This window comes from Cyprinodon variegatus, unplaced genomic scaffold (assembly GCF_000732505.1).
Source record: "Cyprinodon variegatus isolate N-32 unplaced genomic scaffold, C_variegatus-1.0 Scaffold959, whole genome shotgun sequence".
In the NCBI taxonomy this organism is placed as follows: Eukaryota; Metazoa; Chordata; class Actinopteri; order Cyprinodontiformes; family Cyprinodontidae; genus Cyprinodon; species Cyprinodon variegatus.
Genome location: NW_015151412.1, coordinates 181,125 through 203,214, shown reverse-complemented (window position 1 = coordinate 203,214; position 22,090 = coordinate 181,125). Strand labels below are relative to the sequence as shown.

Genomic DNA, 22,090 nt, shown 5'->3' with positions numbered 1-22,090 from the left:
ATAGATAGATAGATAGATAGATAGATAGATAGATAGATAGATAGATAGATAGATAGATAGATAGATAGATAGATAGATAGATAGATAAATATGAAATATAAAAAGATATTTTGGATTGTGTCAAACTGGACTTGTTCTGGCCTTCTATCTACTCTTGAGTGCATGAATGATACTTGTATCACAACTTCAGCACCACACATCATTGGAATCATTACTTAGTTTTTTCACATATAAATGTGTTAGACTGGTAAATATGCTGATAAATGTTCTTCATCTTTCCTCTGCATGTATCTCAGGCCTCCTGAGATTGGAGGAACTAGTCCGCCGTTTTCTCATCTCACGGGAGACACTGTCTGTCAGAATGCTAGATGACAACCTGGACCCCACTCCCCTCCTAAAGGAGATCCGTGACGACAAAGTAGCCACCATCATCATCGACGCCAATGCTTCTGTCTCTTATCTCATCCTCAAGAAGGTCAGGTCTACAAAACATCAATATCCTCCTCAGAACCACCCACACATACTTGTATTTAAAGTTGATCTTGTACTCTTGTACCAAGCAGTTTGACTCATGGGGTTTTTGTTTATTTTTATTATGCAGTTAAAATTTTCAGTTTACTCTGATAAACAGCATGCAGCGCTTTCAATTTGTAAAACAACTATTTCAAAGGTCCTCAGGCAACATCGGTGCTGTTACAGGATTAACTTCTATTTTAAACTTTTCCTCCCTGTGGAGCTGCATGTCAATCAGCTACACTCATCTGAAAGTTTTGGACAAAAGAACATTGCCTTTTTTTAATACAAAAAAGCTCTTTTTGTTGGGATGCAGTGAAGATGTTAACCCGAGTTTGCTCTGATTCATCCTAATGCCGATAGCCAGAGCAGTGAGTCACGGTTTGAATGGGATGTTTTCTCCTGGAGTGCTTGTCCGCCCTCAGCAAAATGTACTAGTGTTAGGCTGATGATGTAAAACTGTGATTAACGTATGCTTCCTCTTCTTTGGTCACATCCTCTGTACTTTGTCCTTGTTCCCTGCCTTCCCTATTAAGTACCCCCCTTTTTCCACCTTACTCTTGTCATCTGTCTTCTTTTCTCTTTTCCTATTCTGTCTTTTCACATTAATACATCACCTGCTGATTCTTTATTTTTTCATCTTGTTCTTTCTCTTTGTTCTACAGGCCTCAGAGCTGGGGATGACATCAGCATTTTATAAGTACATCCTCACCACCATGGTAAGAACATGCTGATTCTTCCACCTCCTATCCTTCGTCTCATGCTTCATCATTTTCCCTTGTTCCTCCTTCCATCCATTCTGCTCCTCCTCCTCTTCTGTCTGAGCCCAAGCGAGCAGAGGTGCTAAGGCGGAGAAAGAGTTCAATAAGGGGAGGTAGGGAGAGGTGACAGAAGAGGAAAAAAAGGAAGATGAGATGAAAGATGAAAAAAAGAGAGGAAGAGATCTGAGGAGCAAACATGCTGTTCAAAGATGCGGAGGTGTAGGGGAGGTGGGCAAAGAAAGAAAAGAAAAAGGGGTCTGAGGTGAAGGTAATGACAGATGAGATGTGCTTGGTTTTTATTTTCTTCCCTCCACCACCCGCCACCTTCTTCACGCTCCTGGGCTTTTCATCTGCCTCCTTGATATACTTCCATCCCTTTTAGCATTTGAATTATTGTGTCATTTTGTCTGATTTTTATTTTTTCTTCCTTTATGCAGTTTGTACTTGATGTGTTCTTGTGCCTTGGATGCACTTGCATGCATATCACTTTGAGAAGATCCTTGAGCATTCTCCATCAAGCCTTATCCACCTCTGTCACCTTTCCCTCCTTTATCTGCAACTAACTATATTATTTTTCCTCTCAAATATCAGATGTTGTCACTCTCAAGTTTGCATTTCTTTCTTTTTGCATTCCTCCCTGCACTACGATTTTCTGTCATGCAGATATTTGATATACTGTGTCCTGACTTTAACAATCACAGACTTCAGTGTATTTTTTTTATTTTATGTGATACACCTGCACAATGTAATACGAAATTTTAAAATAGAAAGAGATGGATAAAAAAAAATCCTTAATGAGTCGTGTGTGCATACAGTATGTAACCATTCAACTCTCTATTCTCTGATACCCTCAAATAAGATCAAGCACAGCCATGATGTAAAGAAGTTTAAAGCCAAATTAGGTTATAAAACATTTCTGGCTTTAAACCTCTCATGAATTAAAGTTCAGTGCGTCATTTAAAAGTGGAAAGCATATTGTACCATTAGAAACTAATGAAAATCATGGCTCTCCATCTATGTGCCTAGGTGAGGAAAGTAGATAATCATAAATGCAGTCATGGGGCCAATGGCTTCTTTTTAGGTGCGCAAGAGGTCCACAGCTTAGGTGGGAGAATCTGTCGACGGGGCTACTTAGGTCATGCACAATGCAAAGCTGGATTTACTGAGGCAAGAAAAAAAAAATCTGGTTTTCAAATAAAGCAAAAGGAAGTCATGCTGGCAGTTTGCCCCAAGCCATACAGTGGATGCAAATACAGAAAAGGTGCTGTGCTTAGATGAGATACTAATTGATAATTTTGGCTTACATGCAAAACTTCACATGTAGGTCAACCAATGCAGTAGTTAAACATAGCGACAGCAGATCATGCTGTAAGGATCTTTTTCTTCAACAGGGACAATGGAGATACTCAGGGATTATGAGAATAGGAATGTAACTAAACGTGTGGCAAAAAACAGCTAGTTGTTGCAAAGGACATGAGTCGAGTAGGTTTACCATCTATAATCACTCAAGACATAAAATTAGAGCCTCCAAAGCATTTTTCACATCAAAGCATACTTTTGGGTTGGAATCAGTCCACCTCAGCCAAGACCCAAGTTTATTTTATTAATATGTGGCGAGACATAAAAATAATTTATGTAAACAGAATCACTCCAAGAGCTTTAATTGTTCCAATTTAGGAATTATGAATGAATTAAGAACTATTTTGTTTTGGTCTATTAATAAATTACCATTAAAACGCAATGAATGATATGGCTGTAAAGGGAAAACAGGTGGAAGGAAACACTGTTTGAACACTTTTGCATTTAACTGTATCACCAACCTTCCCTCTCACCTGAATGTCCTCTCTCTTTCACTGTTGCTTCTCCAGGACTTCCCCCTTCTGAGGCTGGATGATATCGTGGATGAACATTCCAACATTTTGGGTTTCTCTATGTTTAACACCACACATCCATTCTATTTGGAGTTCATCAGGAGCCTGAATCTTTCATGGAGGGAGGGCTGTGATTTGACGTACCCTGGCCCTGCGGTTAGTGTCTCAAACCAGCAAGGACTTGAGAATACAAATGCTTTGTACTATTTATAAAGCTTTGTTTGTTTGCCACGTAATATTAAGCTGCTCAGTCCCTGCTGATGATTCATGAACCATTTAAAGAGATTTAGCTGCTCCTTTGGTTGTATTTAATAGCTATTGATGTACTGTATCCATCTCTCTTTCCTTTATTTACTCATTTCCAATGTCTTTTTTTTCTCCTCTCTTCCTTCATCCTTGTTATCCTTTCAATCATTAATGTTAGCGCCTCCCTCCTCATTACATCCTCTGCCATGTCTCATTTCCCGTTCTTCCCGTGTTTCCATCCATCCTGCCCTTACTGCCTCCCTCCCTTTGTCTCCTATTCTCTCTCCACAGCTCTCTTCAGCGCTGATGTTTGATGCCGTACATGTGGTTGTGGGGGCAGTCAGGGAATTGAACCGCAGTCAGGAAATTGGAGTAAAGCCCCTGAGCTGCACCTCGCCTCAGATCTGGCAACACGGGACCAGTCTCATGAATTATCTGCGCATGGTAAATGCCTCCCAAATCTTTCACTTAAACATTGCATTGACATATATTATAAAACGCATCCCAGCTATCTTGCAAAAATTTGTAACTGACCAAAACATGTCTAATCAGGCAAAAATCAGTTTGACACTTTATTCCTGATTGTTTTATGATTATGTTTTATTCATTTTCAAATAAAAGAAACTGGACTCATAAGATCTACATTGGTTACTAGGGTTAAACTTGGGAAAACGTTTGGTAATTATTCAGCATTTTTTTATGCAAAATGACAATATCTAATTCATCCATCCATCTATCGATCCATCCATCCATCCATCCATCCATCCATCCATCCATCCATCCATCCTCATTACAGTAGAGATATGCTTCACAAATTTATAAGGAACTTTCATATTCGGTCTTCATAAAAGTATTTAATCCAACATGAAAAAACAACTACTTAGAAACCCAAAAGTTTATCTAAATATCAGAATAATTTTTGTTTTTTTCCCCTATTCCTCCAGTCCTTCCTAAAAGAAAAAAATGTCACCCATACTTAGCAAGGTGTTGGCCTTGTGGTTAGTGCATTGTGCTTGTGCTCTGAGAATGTTGCAAGTACCCGGTTTGATCCCAACAGCCTGCAATCTGGGTCCCTGAGCAAGACCCTTAACCCCAAGAGATGAATTTCTCCAGTTTGAGATCAATAAAGTTAAATTCAAATTTAAATGTGTCGCTTAAACATAAGTACAAGGATCATGATTAACAGCTGGGGGTGATGAGCTTTTTATTACACCCCCTACTGATTGCACACAGAATGTTTCTTCCTATTATCTACAGTACATCCGTCCAAAATGTTCAAGGCACCTTTTTAGGCTTGTGGAGCTGCTTTTTTAGTTGTGAAAATGCAAGAGGCGTTGACTTTATATTACTTGTGTCTAAATTGCTGTTTTTGTGCGCTTCTTACTATACAATAGAACAGCACACCATCACTTCAGTGTCAGCTAAATGCTAGTGAAGGTCTTTTACATTGTAACAGGGTTTTGATTTACCCACCTGGCAATCCTTCAAGCAGCTCTGCTGGAAACTTTTCCTTCTTTTCAGAATAATGCTTTCTTTTGTAGCTGACATTTAGTAATTCTACGGCAAAGCAGAAAAGTGCTTATGTTTGAATGGTATTTTTTCACCTTCTTTGTCTGATTTTTTTGGCATTACGTCCTTTTTTTTTTTTTTTAGCCTGTCAGACTGACAAATGGTGCTTAAGAGGCTGATAGCGGAGATAAGGTTTGAAGGGTCACAAAATGCAGAAGTGATTTTTGACTCTTCAGGTTTTCTACTGTGGTTATGTTCTATTTAATAATCATAATGAAAAAATGTGATTATAATTTCATATCTAAATTTATGACATAAACATGCAAAAAGCATTACTAACTTTAATCTTGTTATAATTTCATTATCAAATCAAAAACTTTTGCAAACAGATGTATCAAGGGATAAAATGTTTGCATTTCATAACACCATTTAAGATTTTTCTTTCTTTAAACATGTAGGTATATTTTAACCTGGAGAGACTCACACAGAGAAAAGGTGGAATTAGAAAGATTTTATTGACATGAATAAAAACAAGTTCTTTGGCACTCAGCCCCCTGCAGAAGACCTTATGCTGCAAGTCATCAGGAGCCTGTATGAATAACTTAGGAAGAGGATTAGACACTGGTGGTGGAAAAAGCCAGAGTGGACTATGAGAGATAGGTTGGAGGTGGGTCAAACGTTGACTAAAGAGGTGCATGGAGAAGCTGGACCTACTTCTTGATGAAAGCATCTTGAGAAACGATTGGCCTCTTGGCTTAGGTGTGATCTGTCTTTGATTAGCTGTAGCTTGAGCGAGGGACGTCGGCAGGTATTTCGGGTTAAGCTGATTAGGAGCCTGATTCATATAAAAAATATGATGCTTCTTTATCAAGCTCCTGTCAAATAAAAATAGGTTTGCTACTTACAGTTGTTTTTGTTATTTATTTAGCTGCTGCTCATTTTCTAATGATCAATAAAATATTAGAAAGAATGCTTTTGTTTCCTAAAGCCTAAGGTGATGGGGACATTAAAGTAATTACTCCATTGTGTAGCTGAAAATCTATCAAACAGTTCCTGAAATATGTTTTTTTTTAGAATAGAGTCAAACTAGATCCCTTAATGCTTTGGTCATTGTTTAGAAACATACTCTGCTTGTACGTATATACAGAGAGGCAACTGTTGCTAATAACTGGGAGACATTTCAGGGTTGTTGTTGGACTGGATCTCATTTTTAAGTACGGGCAAAATAAAAAGCATGTATACTGTTTTAAATATGATTACTATATTAAGAGAAGAACCTAGTGTGTTGAATTAACTTCATCAAAGGTTTTGGTTATCAAATGTAAGAACAATTTTTAAGAATACAAATAGTTCTCCAAAATGCAAAAATCCAGACATTTAAATTCAATCTTTGTTAAAAAAAGAAAAAAGAAAAAAGAAGTTTAAATATTTCATATATGAGAACAAATAATCGGATCTACATTTATATAAAAGATCTAGTTTGAATCTCATATAAACAACATTAGATCAGCTTTACCCCACTTGACGCGATTAACTCAAGAGAGAGAAAAGTCCTCTTCTATTAAATCAAAATCCAAATCTTTGGTCAGTTCATATTTTTAAGCCTATTGATAAATAAAAGCATAAATGTTCACCATGTGTATCATCAGCATCTCATCTAGCGTGTAACCTCTGTCTGTTGATGTTTTTTGTCATCTCCCTTCTTTGGTCGTCTGCTTCCTTCATCAACGACCTGTTGTCAAGGCAGCCTGTGTCCCATCTCTCATTGCCTGCGGCCCATCTGCCCGACATCTGTCTTTGTTAGTCAACATCATGGTGCGCTCCATCTCCAGTGCTCTGCTATTCATCATAGTTCCTTCAAACTGTGCCAGCACCTGGGCTGTGGAGCGGCCAAGCTGAGGTGGAACGTGTAGGTCTGGGTCTTATTAAAAAGGCTGTTGACTTTCTCTTCTGCCCTCTCTGAGCCTCTCGATCAGTCACTTTCTCCTAGTTGATCCAGAAATGATCATTACTGCCGAGGCCAGATTTGGCCATTTTCTCACACTTATTCTCTCTCTATCATTATCTTTAACCTTGTGTGTCTTGCTTTCTTGTTTTTTGGCTCTCAGTTCCTCTAGAGACTGTTGTTTTTAGCTGTCTAATTATGATCGATTATGAAAGGCACTGTTGTTTTCATGCAGAGCACTGATTATATTAGGGTGCATTTTTCCTAATTTCCTTTTTTGCTATTCTGCTACTGTCATACTTCCTCATATCCTTCTCCATCTGCCTACCAGGTGGAGTACGATGGCCTGACGGGGCGAGTGGAGTTCAACAGCAAAGGTCAGAGAACCAACTACACCCTGCGGATCCTGGAGAAATACAGAGGAGGCCACAAAGAGGTCAGGAGCCACCTGTTATGATATAGCGGCCAGGTTACAGCAGCTTTAGGATTAGGCTTAGTTACAGGTCACCTGGATGTTTCTGGAGAGCCAATGCAGGCATTTTACAGGGAGGTTTGTGTCAGCATAAGTTTCCCCTGATTTTACCTGTATCTCTGCATTATTAAATGCATGTGTGCTTAACTAGAAAATGTGTTTATCTACAGAAGAAGACATATTAAAAACCAAGTGCAATAGCATGTTTAGCAGTTAGATGCTGTTTATATTGTTCCTCATTTCTCTGAATCATTTGTGCAGACCTGGTTACATGTCTGGATGTATTTATATCTCCCTCTAACTTCAATTTATTGTCAGTTAAAACTACATTATTATCTATTTAAAACTATGGATACAGAAAAATCTTGTTTCTTGTTCTGGACACAGTATTAAATATGTGCTCACCCTTTAAACAGTCCTTTTGAACACTCTATCTTGTGCATAAAAAATGGCTGGAGGCTTGCAGCAGAATTGATCGATATTGATTTTTTAAAAACTCTTTTGTCTTTAAATAAAAAGTGCAAAACACAAGGCCTGGGGCTGGCCCACCATAGCAATGTATCCTGCTCTCAAGTGCCAAAAAAGCCATATCATGCCATAAAGTAGAGGCATACAGTCTTTTTAAGGTGTACACAGAGGGTAAAACTGCTAAATAAATGGGTGGGATGGTACCAGAGCACCATGCTCTTTGTAAATGAAATTATTAAATTAAAAGTTTCTTTTACAGCTACCACTGGCCTTTTTAAAGACTTAAAAATGCTGAAGTGGCCTGATAAAATAATTAGTTCGACACTTCCAACCTACAGCAGAGCTGGGATGTTTCTTTGGAGCAGCAAAGAGTAGAATAAAGTGGCATGTCATTTGAGAATTATCTCGGTATGCAACAGAGACAATTCTGTGCTAAACAAACAAAATTCAATAAGTATAAATAAATAAATACATTATTTAAATAGCAGCTATTGATTCTTTATATCTTAATAGCAATAAAATACCCAGTTCTTGACAAACAGTTTCATTTCTTACCAGTCATGTTTTACATTGTTTTACATTCTTTTGGTGTTGCATTAAAAGATTGCATAATACATTTCACTATGGAAGTGAAATATGAAGAATAGCTTTGTTGTTGAATCTGTGAGTAGCTAAAGTGGCAACAGTCTTCACATTTTACTTGCTCTCGATCTTTTGCACATTACAACCAAATTTTATATCGCTGGATTTTTATGTGGAACACAAACAGGAAGTAGAGCATTCTAAGTATGACTTTGGTATGCATTTTTTTTGTGCCAGTAATTGGCACAGTTACTGGCACAATTACAGCTGCAAGCTTTTTGGGTGTGCCTCAGGTTTTCAACGGGAACATGTTTAACACAGCGTAGAACTAACCCTACATTTGCAGTCTAAGATTTTACATTTTTTGAGGTGGACATTGAAAAGTGTTCTATGAAATATTTAATGCTTGGGAAATAGTTTCATAACCTAACGCTGCTTTAAATCTCTCCCCCACTTTATCCCTGACCTGATCTCCTGTATTATTTGTTGTCTAACATATCCTAACAAACCTCTAAGGCCTTAACAAAACAGCTGTATATATGCTGAGATTAAACTGCACACAGGCCAACTCTATTTATGCACAGGGGGCACCGGCTATTATGTTGCTGCTGACCTGGAGTTCTCACCTCGCTTCTTCCTGTACTTTTAATCTGTTGAATTTATTGTTTTTATATCCTTCATGAATGTGAGAAGAATGACCTTACAACATTCATGTTCCAGCCGTAAATTATTTAAATCACGTTGATTTAATTCATATCACATATATATATTTTTTTAATCTTTTCTCATTCAAGTCATATTTGGCTAAGTTGTTTAGTTAATTCTGGAAACATATGAGATTAAAACAGATGAAAATTGTTTTCTATTTTCATGCTGTTTGCAAAAACCTAAAGTGATTTTCCAATGGGCTTTGAAAAGCAGTTATTCAGAAAGGCAATCAGTTCCCACGGGTTGTTATTTAGGGGTATCAGAGGAAAAGGGCCTGAATAGAAATGCTCAACATATTTTAAAGATCTGTATTTGTAAGACACTAAAAGAAACATGTCTCAAATGGTTCTTTTATTTTATATGTAATACCCACTGCATGCTATTAGATATTACATAAAATGCTAAACAAATCCATCTCAGAATATAGGCCAAAAAGCTAAAAAAGGCAGTATATAAGTGAGCACATAACATCGTAAAAAAGTTTCTTAATTTATTGAATGATTGTAAAAAACAAAACAAAAAAAAATAAATAAATAAATAAATAAATCCAGTGAACCAACCTAATGTTTCTTTTTTGTATTTCTGTTTTTTTTTTTTTGGGCTATATGTGGGCTCTTTTATCCTTTATATATAAATAGGGAGAGATTAAACATTAAAACTACGTTTAAAGAAAGGAGATAAAGCTCCTTGTCTGGAGGAAACGCTTCCTCCTACTTTATCCTTAGTATATTATCCAGATCTCTCCTGTGTCTCCTATACATACACCAAAAAATAAATCTTCATACTTCTTGCTAAAATCTAAAAAGCTAAAAAAAAAATTGGCTGCAGTAATTAACATTTTAACTTTACCCATCTCTTTTGTATGGTGACATCCACTTGAGGCAGGCAGAAGCAGTTAAAAAAGTGGCTCTCTTAAATGTCAGGTCAGGATTAAAAAGAAGCTGTAATAGAAATGCTGTGATTTTGTCAGTGGAGCCATTACCTGTCTTCTGACCCGCTGAAACATGTACAGTAATATTCTGAAGAAATTGCTCTGGAAGCTGCGGATCTAGTCTGGATGTTGGTTAAGTCATAATCACACACTTATGCACCTAAGTGACTTTACTGTCTCCATAAAATGGAAATAAATGGTCTATTATGCAATTCAAGAAATGTGTAAGTAAAGAAAAGAGATGTGGCAATAAAACAGCTAATCATGAATGCTTCTTATTACCATCTATGCCAGTTTGTTGCCAGCTTGTTGCTTTGCTTGTAAATAGCAATTGGTTTATAATAGTGCACATTACAGCACTTTTTGGTTCCTGTGGGAACTATTATATCAACATAGATATACAGCTGGTTACAGACTCTAAAGAAAAAATAAAGTAATGAATGTTGTTTGCAGTTTAAAATAGACTTTAATGATGGATGTGCTGACTGATATACTTGAGCTCTTAGTCTGCCATGATATGAAACCAGTGCAATGGAGCTTAAGAGCACATTATTTATTCCACAATAGTTATTGATTTTTTCTTGCTCTGTATTCTGTGTTAGATTGGGATCTGGTACTCCAACAACACTTTGGCGATGAACTCCACTAGTTTGGACATTAATGTCTCAGAGACGCTGGCGAACAAGACCCTCATTGTCACCACCATTCTGGTAAGGTCACAACTACCTCGCTAGTGTCCACACTGGCAAGTACCAAGCTGTTTTTGTGCTTGCCTGCTGCGCTGGAGCTCACGCTGTGCTTGGGTCTGTTTCTTCAAATTTAACCGTGGCTGTTGCTGTCATAGAAACTGACATAGCACTGAGAAGGACGTGTTACTAAATGACCAGAGTGCTAGTCTTTTTAAGTGTCCTTCTGTCATTTTTTTATGTTAAATGACATGTTATATATTTTCATCTTTATAATAAAACTGTGCTTCATTTTAAAAGGTTTAAATTAAAGCCAAAATGCTTTTTCTCACATTTTGATCTCTACATATTGAAATGTTCATTTTTTTAACATGTGGTTTCTGTTTCTTGTAAGCGAAGGAGCAATATAGACAGAAAATATATCTTGCTAAAACAACTGAAACATATACAGAGTGAACTAAAAGTGCCCTGTGACAAGACAACTTTGATCTCTATTGCTGAAAAATCTAAAACATTCACTTCTATTGCACTTAACTGCATTTCATAAAAGAGATTTGAGCACAAAAGTTTGTGCAAATGCCCCAGCTGGCCCTTTGCATTTTGCATGTAGGCCAAACTATATCTAAAGACAATGAAATGGTTTCTGAATTGTTTTCTGCTCTTCCTCTTATATGCATGGTCTCCTATGTCTTTTATTGACTTTTTCTGTACACTTAATTTAATCATTTTCCTACAGTTAACATGCGAGTCTGGGGTTTTGCACATTGAGCAAACAAATGTATCCCATAGAGATGAGATGTGTGTTAGGGCATGTTTTTCTCACCCACTCTTGTTCTGCCAAGCCTAAATTTTGCCGATGACACCATCATTATCGTTTTGTGTATACGATGCTGATGAATTTTAAAAAGAAGAGATCAGAAGCCTGGATTCTGGACAACAATGAAGTTCTAAGTCTTAGCAAGTTGAATGAACTCATTGTGAACTACAGGAGACTGAACAAGGAGGGCATGCCTAGGATACTGGGTTAATTATGAATGAGAGTTTGAGATGCTCTTAACAGAAATATACTGAAAATAAACAAAACGGAGGCCCCTGTTTGTGCATTGTCTGAGTAGCTTGAGTATGGATTAGTAATCAACTATTATAGGTTTTTCAAGGCTAAAGCTGATTATTTTGAAACCGAACCATCCATAGAATTTTCTTATTGAGGATTCTTCAAACCAGACTTCCTTTTCCATGCTCCATTTAAATGATAAAACTGACATAATATAATGTTATACAAGTGTAAGTTCAGTTTGAATTCACCTAAAATGACCGTTACATGAACACAAATGACCTTTCTTTACCAATACTGCAGCCCACCCACCCTAACTACAGTTTACTGTAGAGAACTGATCGTCTTACCATGGTTAGACTTTTTTTCCCCTATCATAAGGTGGTCAAATTTTAATAGAAAAAAAAAGAATTTCAATAATGCTTTCTATTGAAGTTTAGGAATTGTTCCTTTGTCTGAGACTTTGTTGCCATAATTAATGAAAGTCAGCCCCACCATGTCAGGAAAATGAATGCTTATTCATCACCGGTTTTATTGTTATTTCACACTAGCGTGCTGCACTTAGATTTCATACATAAAGACTTTGTCATTTCTTTTTTCATTTAAATCACTTGGTAGGCTAACACTTTATCAATCAACAGATTACAGATTCAGGTTTCTGGGACTGAACCTTTTTCTCGTGAACCGTGATGCATTTATTTCCCAGCTGCACCACTTTTGACATAAAGCGAACATTCACTGTGATAGCCAAGCTGTTAGCGAAGTTTATCTGCATCAGTTTTATTCACTGGACAGACTGTAGTCTTTTTTTAAGCTGTCAAGGTTTTTTCTCCTATAACCTGCTTCTGGAGCCATCTCCGGGTATCGAATTTTGTCTATTGAAGCAATTTTCAGTTGGACTTCTATAGCGGTGAGAGTCACACAGGGGGCAGATAAAAATGTTCTACAATGTACTGACTCTGCTGAGGCTCAGGCGCGCTGACTTTTAGCTAACAGAGGTCAAACTGGAAAAATGTCTCATGAACATCCCTTAATGCATTTACAGATATATATTTTCCTCCTGACAAACCTTTCAAAATTATTTTTAGCTGATAAAAGACCTAAAATGGAGGTTTGCTGTTAAAAGTATGTTCCCCCTTTTGAGTTAATTCTGTTTTTGCTTTTTTGTCAGTCTCACATTTTTCTAGATCATCACGATACCTTTTAAACAAAGTAATAATATTTGTAAATACATAGGAGTGCTGCAATGAAGGAAAAGGCTACACAAACCACCCTGTCCCTCAGACAGCCAACACCTTTTTATTCAAGACGAGTGGTTAATGGCTGGAAAGTTGCATCAATTCTAACAGCAACACCTTAACCTGATTTCTACCTTTCTTGTTGGCCTTTCAAGTTACTAAGAAAGTACACAGCATGAAGTATGCTAAACAATCTAAAAAGCAAAACATCCTGCGGTGATCTAAGAAACATAAGAAAACGTGAGAAACAAAGTCATTGACGTCTATCAGTCAGTCAATGATAGATGTCTATCAGACATCTATCAGAGACGCTGACAAAGTGGTGTTCTTAAGATTCCAACAAACCGCAGGGAGATTTATTTTCCAAAAGTAGAGAAATCATTGAACAAGAGGGAATTTTCCCATGAGCATTTAGGTTATCAAAGCTACTCTAGAGACACATACAGATCTCATCTAAGGGCCAAAATAGAACCCAGTGGAACAGCTAAAGCACTGCGGATGTCAACTAAATCACTCAGTGGCTGTGATTCCGCAATAGAGAGAATAAAAACAGTGCATCTTTAGAGAATTCCAAAAGCAATCAAAGTTCTGTTTTATATTTGCCGCAAATTAAATGATGACCACAGAGAGAATAACTTTGTGGTCTGGGATAAAAAAAAAAAAAACATTTGGAGAGGTTTGCATCATGTTATATTCAGCATAAAGGAGCGATTTAGACAAAAAGCTCCATACTGACAGTCACAGTACTGTAGGTATAGTGTGGTGGTCTGGAGATGGAACAGTATCTGTTATTAATGCGACCATAAAATCTCCTCTCTACAAAAGAACCTAATCCCAATGTCAAGATATAATCTTAAACTTTAAAATTAAAACACCCAGGACAACCATCAATGCACACAAGTACATTGACCTCTTAATGTAAAAAGAACCATATAAAGGGTTTTTTATTAGGCAAAACATAATCTATATTCTGATATGGCAGGTCTTTGAATAATACGTTTATGCCAGATACAAATTCTGAAGTACCTGAGAGAAAAATGGCAAAATCAAGGATTCCCAATTAGTTTTTATGGGGGCTGGCTTTGTTAGATTTTCCCCTCAGCAATGAAATAATTGTTTGATAGTCTGCTTTTTGAGTTGATTTCTTTTTCATTAAGAGGTTACAGAATATAAAATAAACAACGTAATTATCTAACACATCTAAGAGTGACAGTAAGATCTGAAGAGATGATTAAGAGGAAACACAATTTTTGAAAATTCCTAATTTTTAAGAAGATAGTAAGATATTGTAAAACAGCATTTAAATTTCTCCAGCTAATTTCAAGCAAATAGAAGGCTTATCAGAGCACAGGGGCCACACTACCTACAGTATGTGCTGAACAAGTTCATGAGGGAAAGTTTCAACTTCTGAGATTAATGGTTTTTCTTTTTTTTAATTAGCTCTGAAACTCTTTCCAAGAAAACAAAAGCAATATTATTAAGCAATTAACTGATTCTAGGCAATATTAGACGAACAAACGAAGACTCTGCTTGCTTTAGACTGAAATTCCTAATGTATTCACTCTTCATGTATATCCCTCCACAGGAAAATCCATACGTGATGCGCAAAGACAATTACCAGGATTTTGTTGGGAACGATCAGTACGAGGGTTTCTGTGTTGACATGCTGAGGGAGCTGGCAGATATCTTGAAATTCTCTTTCAAGATCAAGCTGGTGGATGATGGGCTGTATGGGGCCCCAGAGCCCAATGGCTCTTGGACCGGCATGGTTGGAGAATTGATTAACAGGGTGAGTACCATGCAGAATATACAACAATCAGCAATAATAACCAGAAATATGTGACAAACACACAGCAACACATTCACAAAGCCACATACTTGCACACACATTTGTGCTGTAGCCCCAAACCACAGTTCTGCTGTAACTTCCCATGTCTCAAATTGCCCTCAGAGGGGAGTAACACTCTTATCTAGGACAAAAGCTGAATTGATAATTCCCCAGAAGACACTGGAAAAATTGCTTAATATTGCCTGCTCTGTGTTTCCAAGCAGTAAACCACTACCAGCCACTTTATTTTGCATATATAAAAATATCTAAATTTTTCCACTCCACCTGTCCAGGCCTATTGAGCCTGTGACTGACACTGGTTGAAGTAGGCTAATGAGAGCCCCTCTCTGTTTAATTACCATACGGTATACTTCAATTACTGAGCCATGGTCCCTGTGTGGGGTCTGCCACAGCGGAGCTCCCCCAGCTCTCCATGCTTCCTCTCACTCCCCGCCCTCTTCATAGCACGATCACTCGGCTCTAATTAGTAGCCCATGTTCATCAATTAGCTTTTAATGGAAGAGATGGAGGGGAGGCAGACCGACTGGAGACCAGCAGGTTTTTATGCAGGTGGAAAGACCGGGCACCTCGTGTTTACTTTCAATTAGTTTAATTTGGATCATGGAGAAATGGCACAGGCATGCATGAGTCAAACGTGCACGTCTGAATATTTAATCTAAGGTGGTGCACTAAACTTTTCATGTCCCTTAAAGGCTGTGACCTGCAAACGTATTTTTGCACCTTGCACCCTTTCACATTTTTGGTGCATTACAGCACATACTTTGTACAGAGGAAAAATTATAAAAAAAATATAAAAATTGCACACATAATAATCTAAACCTTATGTGGTGAACTTGTCTTTACCTTCTCATTTGTATTCATCTCTGAACTCCAATGAGAAGTCTGGTAAACTTCTAAAATCTTATTTTTTTCTTATTTAATCTCCTATTATATCCTTTTATCCAATTATGTCCTCCAGGGTTTTTCAGGATTCTGCTGTATTCGGCTCCATCCATCTTCCTATAAACCTTTGTACCTTTTGAAGGAAGGTTTCCCTCAGCATGATTCTCCCGACAGTGTATTGCATAGAAGAAGTTTATTCAGAGAAGCGGCAGCTTTAATTATCCACTATACTTATGTTTTTTTATGCAGACAAAAAGGTTTTCATTATTGTCTCATCTGAAAAGAGTGCCTTTTCTAGCAAGTCTTCCTAGAGCAGCTTTTTTATATTGAGATAAAATTCACATTGACTCTCAAGTAGACTTCTGAGAGATATTTATTCCACTCATATTTATGGTGTATTAAATGTTGCAGAGTACAAATGCATAGCATCCTAAAAGTTAAAAAGTAAAAACGAAAAAGGCATTTATTATTTTCCCTCCATGTAATAAATATTCATCACAGGTTTCTACCAAAATCCCAATCAAATACTGAGAAGCATGAAACTGTTACATGGTAAAATGCAAGAAAATCTCAAGTGGTATGCATATATTTGCAAAGCTTAGGTGTTGTCATTTTTTTTTTCAACTGACCAATTTCTGTCCTTCTTTTCTCCTTCTCTGCTTCTACTTCCTGCGCACCCCTGCTGCTTTCTACCTATCTATCTGTGTCAATCCTCCAGAAAGCAGACCTTGCTGTAGCTGGCTTCACAATCACATCAGAGAGAGAGAAAGTTATTGACTTCTCTAAGCCGTTCATGACCCTTGGGATCAGCATCTTGTACCGAGTTCAACTGGTGAGGCTGTTATCGCAGGCTGTTGGGCACCTGCTGGCTGATACTTCAGATCTTCTACTGGATTAGATTTTTTTTGAAGCCCACATATTGATGCTCAATCTTGTTGAGATGAGTTAAACTGTGCATTACTTAATAGCTAAACCCTTTGATGTTATTAGTGTAAGTCCTCAATGAACTTTATAGTGAGAATTTATTTTTGCTCAGTTAGTCAGAGCTGTGTAACACTAGCAGCTTTACATTGCTAATGAGGTTTTGGGTCCATGCCAGACATGGTCTGGCAGAAAGCATTGTTAAACAGCTTTTATGGATCCAAGCGTTAGAGTATCAAAGCACTGCAGACGCTTTATTATTGTGCAAGTGAAGACACTGCCCCCCTGTGGTGTGACTTCTGTCTCTCTATCTGTCCCTGTCTGTCCCAATTTTCTCATCTATCTTTGTCTTTTCCTCTTCTTTTTGCACTTTTTTTCAGGGTCGGAAGCCAGGTTACTTCTCCTTCTTGGACCCTTTCTCTCCTGCTGTCTGGCTCTTCATGTTACTCGCCTACCTGGCTGTCAGTTGTGTGCTCTTCCTGGCAGCAAGGTCAGTCCATTACATCACACACTGCGCTGATTGTCTGCAGCTCACATCTGAGCTCTCTTCCCATTTATATTGTTAAACACAAGCGACCTGTCATACATCATTTTTTTCAATGGACCCGTCATCCCCTCATACAGCTTGACAGGGTTTCTATGACTGATTGGCTTGTATAAATGACAGAGGTGCATCACCACGTTAGAGTTTGTCCTCAAGGTTGCTTTTGTGTATTCCTCGTTTCTCGTCAGGTTAAGCCCCTATGAGTGGTACAACCCTCACCCATGTCTGCGGGAGCGCAGGGACATGCTGGAGAACCAGTACACACTGGGAAACAGTCTATGGTTCCCTGTTGGTGGCTTCATGCAGCAGGGATCAGAGATAATGCCCCGAGCATTGTCCACCAGATGCGTCAGCGGTGTTTGGTAAGTCAGAGAGGAGTTAAGCTGTTCATATGCCTGGCAGTTAAACGCCTCTCATCCTTATAGAAATGTGTTTTACATTATCTGGTATTTTCAAGGTTTGGCCTTGACAAAAAAATAAGTCGTTTGTGCAGACAGAAAAGGCTGCCTTTAGTTTTCCCATTGCACATCGGAAAATTAGTTTGAAGACATGCAGAGTTTGTGATACAACTGAGCATGGAAACTAATGAGCGAGAAAGAATCAGAAAACTGAACCACTTTATGATTCTAACAGCTTCTCTAGAAGCCAGCTGAGCTTAGTTTTTATTCTTCTCAACACTAATTGAAAAGGCTTCACTATGTTAAAAGTTGTGGGAAGAGAGATACAACACTTACTCGTATCCTTTTTCTTTCAAAGAGCCTCTTTTTTGCATTTTTATTAGATGTTTTAGATAAAAAATGTAGACTTTGGATTTAGGGTAAATAACTGACACAGGTTTATTTTCCTGTGTGTCAAGATTTAATGCAAACAATGAACAAATACAAATCTAATAAAAGTTTGAACTTAATGATGCTCCTGGGGTTAACTCTGACAGACAGGTGCTAAGAGAAATAAGTTCTACAGATAGAGATAAAAAGAATACGAGGACGGGGACAGCAGATCACACACAGTTAAGTGAGATAGGGATAATAAAGAACGTTATGGTACATGACATTAATTTAGAATTAAGTTAAGCTGGTAGGTAAGAAAGGACACTGAATTTATTCAAGGATATGACATACAGTATTACACAACACTTTAAACAAGTATCTAAGACTCTAAAGTGTTTTTTTTTTTTTTAAACAGATTTTAACTATTTTAAATATCTAAATTTAAAGTATATCTCATCTGTTTTTTTGTTCACTAGTTTTTGGTTTACTAGTATTCATTTAGTCTGTGAAAAGCCTTTGTCCGGAAAATTTCCTTTATCATCGAATGTAATCTATATTAATAAGAAGTCTTTTTCTTTGCCTTCAGACAGATTCACTGAAGTAACCGAGATTATTAATCCATAGGTTTTGATATGACTTTGGTGGACCTTTGCAGCTGAATGTAAATATATCTTTAAGGACCTTCTTTTGAAACTAAATGCACAGTCTCAATGAATAAGGAAGGGGGGATACCCAAGATGTTTCCATAAAGCTGCAACTTTAAAATGTCCAGGACTGTTCAAGCAATGAGAGTTTATTTCACTGAAATTGCTGGTTGTAAGACTCGTAAGCATAGTGATGTAGATTAACAGACGCGATATGAGAGAAGTGAAGAAGATTATTATTATAATTTGAACTCATGAAGTTCGGTTTAAAGTCACTGAGGATTTGCCTGTAAACGCTGTTCTGCAATAAAATCACCTGACAGCTCACTGACAGTTGTGAGCTCTTCACACCACATTTTGTACAATGTTCTGTGTAGTTGAGTGAACATGCAGCACTTTGCTTTAGAGTCTTACTCTTGTTATGTCATTGACAAGACATTTTATATTATGGTAATTACCAAAGGTACAATCACCTTGAAAAATGACCTGAATAAACATTGGAAGTTAGAATTTACCCATATTAAAGTTTGTAATTTACTGATTAGCAAAATGTTCATTAATGACAGGTGTGTTGTTACAGAGGATAATAACATGAAGTAATTAAAAATAAACATGCTGTGATTGATTCAACTTTTCGGGTTGTTGGTTTCAGACTGCTTAATAAAACTGTAAAAAAGGTCCATGAAAATTAGTTTATAATGGGAGTTAACATGTATACTTAACACTATCTGGCCATGATCCTATTATGCAGGAGCAATTGAGCCAGATATGAAACAGGTTTAAGGGACCTAGTGAGTGTCCTCCAGACAAGTGCTACCAACTTAGGTTTCTTACTCTCATTTTGTTAGCACATAACACTTACCTATTTATTCTCCATTCATGTACAACATTTATCTCTTAATTAGACCTGCAGTTCTTCAAACCATTTTTTGGTTTAGAACAGCACCAGACATATGCTTTCTATGCTGTGTTGTCTGAACTCTGTTGTCCTCTGTATGCATTTGGACAATGGGTACTAGTTTATAATTTTTTTAAAATTTTATATTTACTAAATGCACTTATTAAGCAGAATGTTGTTGGTTTTGACATTGCCTTATTTAAAGAATAACCTAATATTAGATGGTCAATTATTCAAGCTATATGTGCAGTTAGATGGAAATATCTTAGCTTTGCAACTCCACTTTCTTAGAAGTGTTACCTTAATTGTGGGTGGAAATTGGGGCCAAAGAGAGGTGGCCTAGTGGTTGGGGCATTGCACTTGGAATCCAGAGGTTCTGAGTTCAACCCCATTCCCACAGACTGCCACTCTTGGTCCCTGAGCAAAGATCCTTAACCCCACACTGCTCCCTGGGCGCCGCACTGGAAATAGCATCCCACTGCTCCCCAAGGCGAGGGGTTAAATGCGTTCAATTGATGCTCTATACTTGTGACAGTGTAATGACAATAGAAAAAGCTGCAAAAATAACAAAAACTTTCGTTCTTAAAAAATATTTTAGGTATTAGGAATGCTATGAGACAAAACATGTCCTTACATGTCCTACATTTACTTTGATCCCAAAAATGGACCCCTGTTGATAAATGGACATTTTCCAGCTTAATCAATGAGATTACCTGCAGGCATCATAATAAATATTTTGTGTAACAGGTACAATGATAACAGACCTATGATGTCTAATCACTCCTTGTTTCATTTCCCTTTTTTTAGGTGGGCATTCACATTGATCATTATTTCCTCCTACACGGCCAATTTAGCAGCCTTTCTAACCGTGCAGAGAATGGAGGTTCCTATCGAATCTCCCGATGATTTGGCCGACCAGACCAACATTGAGTATGGCACCATTCATGGAGGGAGCAGCATGACGTTCTTCATGGTAAATTTTTTTTACAAAAAAAAGTTTTATTTCTGTGTTTGAGATGCACAGCATAGACTGGATTTTTTTTTTTTTTTGGGCTTGACTTGTTGATTCTAATTTCCTTTCTAAGAATGATAAGACAAAGTAATTTATGCAAACTGTTTTAATCTAACAAAGACTTGTAACAATAATTAACCATAAATGGTAAAAAGTCTGCAGTATGTTAAGTAGTAGAAGTAGTAGTTTTGAATTCAACAGAAAATAACGGAATTATAAGAATATCTGTATTATATTGCTTTAACTATAATTTTCACAGCTTTTTGATTTTTTTATTTACTCAAAATAAAGTGCCTCAATATTTGTTGGATGGTTTTCGCAACCTTACTTTGCACCAGCATGAAGTTGGGCTTTTCTTTCTTTTTTAAATGGATGTACCATGTTGCTTTTTAAATTTTTTTTTTTTTTTTTTTGCAGTTGTGTGCGCACTTAGAATTGCGCTTGCATGTTGCAAATAGAGTGGATGTTTGTCATGACATTTTCTCTGAGTTTCCATGTGCTCCTCTTTGTGGTTGCTTGTATTAGGTGGGTGACTGCCCGTGTTTGCTTTATCACAGTGCTTTAGGCGTATGATTTGACATCTGTGTTTGTCGTGGTGTTTTTTCTCTGTGTGATGGTGGTGTGTTTGCCTTTGGGGATGAGCGTAGGTGAGAGTTTAAAAAATATATTTTTGTGCATTTAAGGGAAGTGACTACTTGACAAGTGGTGTTTGTTTTTTTTTCTTTTTGTCCCTACTAAAGATAGAATAGAGCATTGTGTGTTTGTCTACATAAGCCGGTTTCATTGTTACAGTACATTACCCCACTCAGTATCTGATCCACAGAAACATACAAACATGCTCGCATCATTACACACGGATAGAACCCCTGCTACTGTTTTTCTACATTTACAGGTACAACAGTGTAAGAAAACAAACATAAGAGAATCAGTCAGCCATGAGAGGAAAAAGTGTTTGAAAAATGTTTGAATTATTCTTAAAATGTTTTTGTCACATAATAAAATTTTGATGTGACAGACCATCCTGATTTGTGCATAAATTTAAAATAGTCTTTTTGAGTAGATCTTGAACAGCTTTGCATATACAGAAACTGAAAAGTTGCTCTTCTTTACAATGTAGCTTAGATTGGATCTGTGGACATTACATGAAAAGTCAGCTTTTCCAGTTTTTACCTTGAACTGATATCATTTTTATCTTTTTATTTATTTGGTTTGGTTGTAGCCCTTTGTGATATTTATATGTAAAGTGCATTATAAAACGTATTAATATTGTTTTTATTACCTCCAACCCTATGGCTAAGAACTTGAGCTTTCTCTGCAACATTTCCTCCCCAAACTGCCAGTAGAAAAGGCAATTTTGTAATTTAAATGTCAATTTGAACTACTTCTGCACCTATTATCCATTGTACAAGCAATCTATGTAGCTCACCCACAACACGTACGCTAATGCATGTGCAATTTTATTTGATTGTCTGGCATTAACAATTTTGCCCTCATATGCACATCTTTTAAATTTAGGTCAACAGTGTTTGCATGTAGACAAAAACCAAAAGCAAAATTGTTTTTGTCTCTTCTCAGTAGAGGAAATT

General features: G+C 37.1%; 1 protein-coding gene across 7 annotated transcripts in view; it reads left to right on the top strand.

The window, feature by feature from the left end:
• The window catches only part of grik5 (glutamate receptor, ionotropic, kainate 5), a 139,657-nt gene that overhangs the window by 96,902 nt on the left and 20,665 nt on the right, over positions 1–22,090 (top strand). For all 7 annotated transcript variants that reach the window (XM_015398758.1, XM_015398756.1, XM_015398757.1 and 4 more), the window contains exons 6-16: positions 297–475; positions 1,179–1,232; positions 3,143–3,301; positions 3,683–3,835; positions 7,177–7,281; positions 10,609–10,716; positions 14,570–14,773; positions 16,434–16,547; positions 17,017–17,126; positions 17,369–17,542; positions 20,300–20,465. In XM_015398758.1, coding sequence (XP_015254244.1) covers positions 297–475; positions 1,179–1,232; positions 3,143–3,301; positions 3,683–3,835; positions 7,177–7,281; positions 10,609–10,716; positions 14,570–14,773; positions 16,434–16,547; positions 17,017–17,126; positions 17,369–17,542; positions 20,300–20,465 — 1,526 coding nt within the window. The remainder of the gene's footprint in view (positions 1–296; positions 476–1,178; positions 1,233–3,142; positions 3,302–3,682; positions 3,836–7,176; positions 7,282–10,608; positions 10,717–14,569; positions 14,774–16,433; positions 16,548–17,016; positions 17,127–17,368; positions 17,543–20,299; positions 20,466–22,090) is intronic.